The sequence below is a fragment of the Lethenteron reissneri genome, chromosome 55 (genome assembly GCF_015708825.2).
Source record: "Lethenteron reissneri isolate LAM-NWPU_2019-01 chromosome 55, ASM1570882v1, whole genome shotgun sequence".
NCBI lineage: Eukaryota > Metazoa > Chordata > Hyperoartia > Petromyzontiformes > Petromyzontidae > Lethenteron > Lethenteron reissneri.
In genome coordinates this window covers 11,111,225-11,114,023 of record NC_083833.1, presented here as the reverse complement: position 1 = coordinate 11,114,023, position 2,799 = coordinate 11,111,225, and the positions used below count along the sequence as shown (strand labels likewise).

Here is a 2,799-nt window from a genome sequence, read left to right as displayed (position 1 = left end):
TATAAATATCTGCGGAGCTGAAATTTTGCCAAATTTAGTGAATAGCAAATGTAATACGATGGGATTGTTTGTGCAGTTAGTAGTGACTGAACCAAGACAGCCATCTCGCTACACCTGGGAAGCCAGCTTAATCACAGGCAGGTGAATCCAGAATCTCAGGAGTGCCGGCTCAGCACTCTGACCCCTGAGCCACCTGGCCACCTCCCCTCTGCACAAAACTAAACGCTCACCCTTGTGTGTTCAGGAGTTGGGTAACATGTTTAACCCGGCCCGGTGCTAGTGGTGCGCTGGCCTGGGCCCTGCACCACCAAAACCTCCCTTTGGCCCCCCACCCACGCTCACTCTGCTTAAGGGCGAAGCGCGGTCACGGTGGCCCCCCACACAGCAGCTCTACTGGCCCCCTGATCCGAGAGGAGCTGGATCTGGGTGAATAGCTTATAATTGAAATACAGTATTTAATTAAACCACACTTGCACAACAGTTACAACTGTAGTGACATAGAATTGGTCACTAAGTAGCTTAAAGCTGGCTGCTTGCAGGGAAGGGGATCTGCAGCTTGTAGCAGCCCTGACTGACAGCAGGCCATGTGAAAGACCCGAGTGGGATCTAGGAAAAAGGTTACGGAAGGAACACGTTGAGAGCCCGCTCGTAGGTTCAGAAGGGGGGCGTGGCCAGGGCGGAGCGAGGCCACGCTAACAGGTTAAAAGGGGACCCCGAACGGGAGCTCGGGGCTGTCGTTTGGAGTGGGATCGTCGTCGTCGTTGCTTTTGAAGGTCGTCGCCATCGCCGCTGTCGTCTCGTGCCTTCGTCGCTGTCGCCTCCACTTGATAATTGCGCTGCTAGACGAAGTTGGCTGTCTCGGTTCAGCGCCGTCAGTGTCAGACGGCTAGCGTAGTGTGTAGGCTAGCAACCAGGGTAGAGAAGCGTATAAGCGAGAGACACGGAGTGTGTAACAGTGTAGGGTGTGTATTGTCTAAAGTGTACAAAGTGTGCTCGGTGTTTAAAGAATTGCCTCCAAAGAAGTTATGTCTCCAAGTCAGTCACTACACAACTATAAACTACATTCCACATGAAGTTATGCTGGGCACCATAAATTATTAATGTGTATATATAATGTATGGATGTATTTCACTATGTATGATGTTTGTTGTATGTGTATATATGTATGTGTATACATAGCCTCAGTGCACCTGGCCTGGCACAGGAGCCGCGGTGACGTCACCGCCACTCAGTGGTGAATGACAGCTGTTGTTGTGTATACATGTGTTTGCTATGTATGTGTGAATTGACACCGCGGACATTTGCAAACGAGATGCTCCATCAAGGGATTTTCCAGATTACATATTTTTTTGAATACATTTTAAAATGACTGCTACCGACAAAAATATTAAACAACCAAATAGCAAAAAAATTCCGATGCAGGACTCTTCCGAATGCAGAGTTTATTACTCAGTGATGTTGGACAAACGAAGAGGTGCAATATTTTATTCATTATGGATGTGAAAAATCGCAGGCAGTGCTCGTCTACAGAGAGTGTGCATGTGAGCTGATTAACGTGGGGTCTGGAAGTGACCGTGTTGATGTGATTGATGTGCGTCTGCGTTATATCGCTGAATTTAGCATACAGCACATCTTCAACAAGTGTGTTTTATTCTGACAGTTGTAATATAAAACTCTCGCTTAGCAATTGTATCATGTCTTTGTATTACGTGTACTGTACACTGAATCTAATTAAAAATCTTGATGTGAAGAATAACTGAAGTTTAAATTTAACTAAATATGCATTGTGGTATCTCTGTTTAATAATACATTGAAGCAGACCCAACTTTAAAGATGATAAATGCCTTGATCGTTCAAAACAGCCGACTGTCAAACCGATTGTTTAGGAAAGTGAAATCAAAGTACACTTATCCCATGGGCAACACAGCGGATATCCAATGTGTTTTAATCCACATATCCACTTATATTTTACTTAACACCGAACCCTCACACAAATTATTTCGCTTGTAAAATATCAAATCTTCTACACACAAATGCCTTGACCTCTTATTCAAAGAGAAGGGGAAAATGGCTCAGGGCCAAGCAATGGAGAACAGGGCACAGCATTCCTTACTCAACAAGTCAATTCCACTTACAAGTGAGACAGTTGTAATAGAAGAATGTCTGGTGAATTAAAATTGTGGAAGTACACGATTCTAATTTAAACATCCCCTTCTTATCTCTTCTCCTTGCACAGAGCTTCATTCTGGGCCAACATCAAGCAGTTAAAGTAATTTTTCATCCCATTGACTAAAATAAAATGAATGCAAACTACTTACATTTTTTGTTATTATAGATGTAATCGGAGTGTTAGGCATAGTATTCGTGATCAGGCGGGACGAACCTATTTTGAAGATATAACACAACTGCAAACATTTAATTTGTACACCAGTTGGAATCGTACACAATGTATGTATGTTGAACTTCTTTCGCACTATAATGCTGTGGTAATTTTATTTCTGGATAGGTATTTTTCATTACATCCCTTCTGACCGCTTCTCTTCTCTAACCCATTTGGCCGAATAACCGACCGGGGTAGGGAAGGATCGCATAAATATCGAAATGTGTCGTTAAAACCACCACCACCCGACACAGCCAACTAGTAAGGGTTGTCACGTAAACAGAACGTGGCAATTCGTCACTAGTACAGCACACTGGTGTGTTTGAGAGCCAAGCCACAACATTTACAACCTGAGTAAGACGTTTCGCCAATAATTACAACTAACTTCATCAGGCAACAGCCAAATTTGTGGAGAAGTC

General features: G+C 43.8%; 1 protein-coding gene across 1 annotated transcript in view; it reads left to right on the top strand.

Annotated features, from left to right (window-relative positions):
• LOC133356695 (dual specificity tyrosine-phosphorylation-regulated kinase 2-like) overlaps positions 1–280 on the top strand; it is a 12,485-nt gene extending 12,205 nt beyond the window's left edge. Inside the window, exon 8 of the mRNA XM_061574336.1 lies at positions 245–280. Coding sequence (XP_061430320.1) covers positions 245–280 — 36 coding nt within the window. The remainder of the gene's footprint in view (positions 1–244) is intronic.
• The last annotated feature ends 2,519 nt before the right edge of the window (positions 281–2,799 follow it).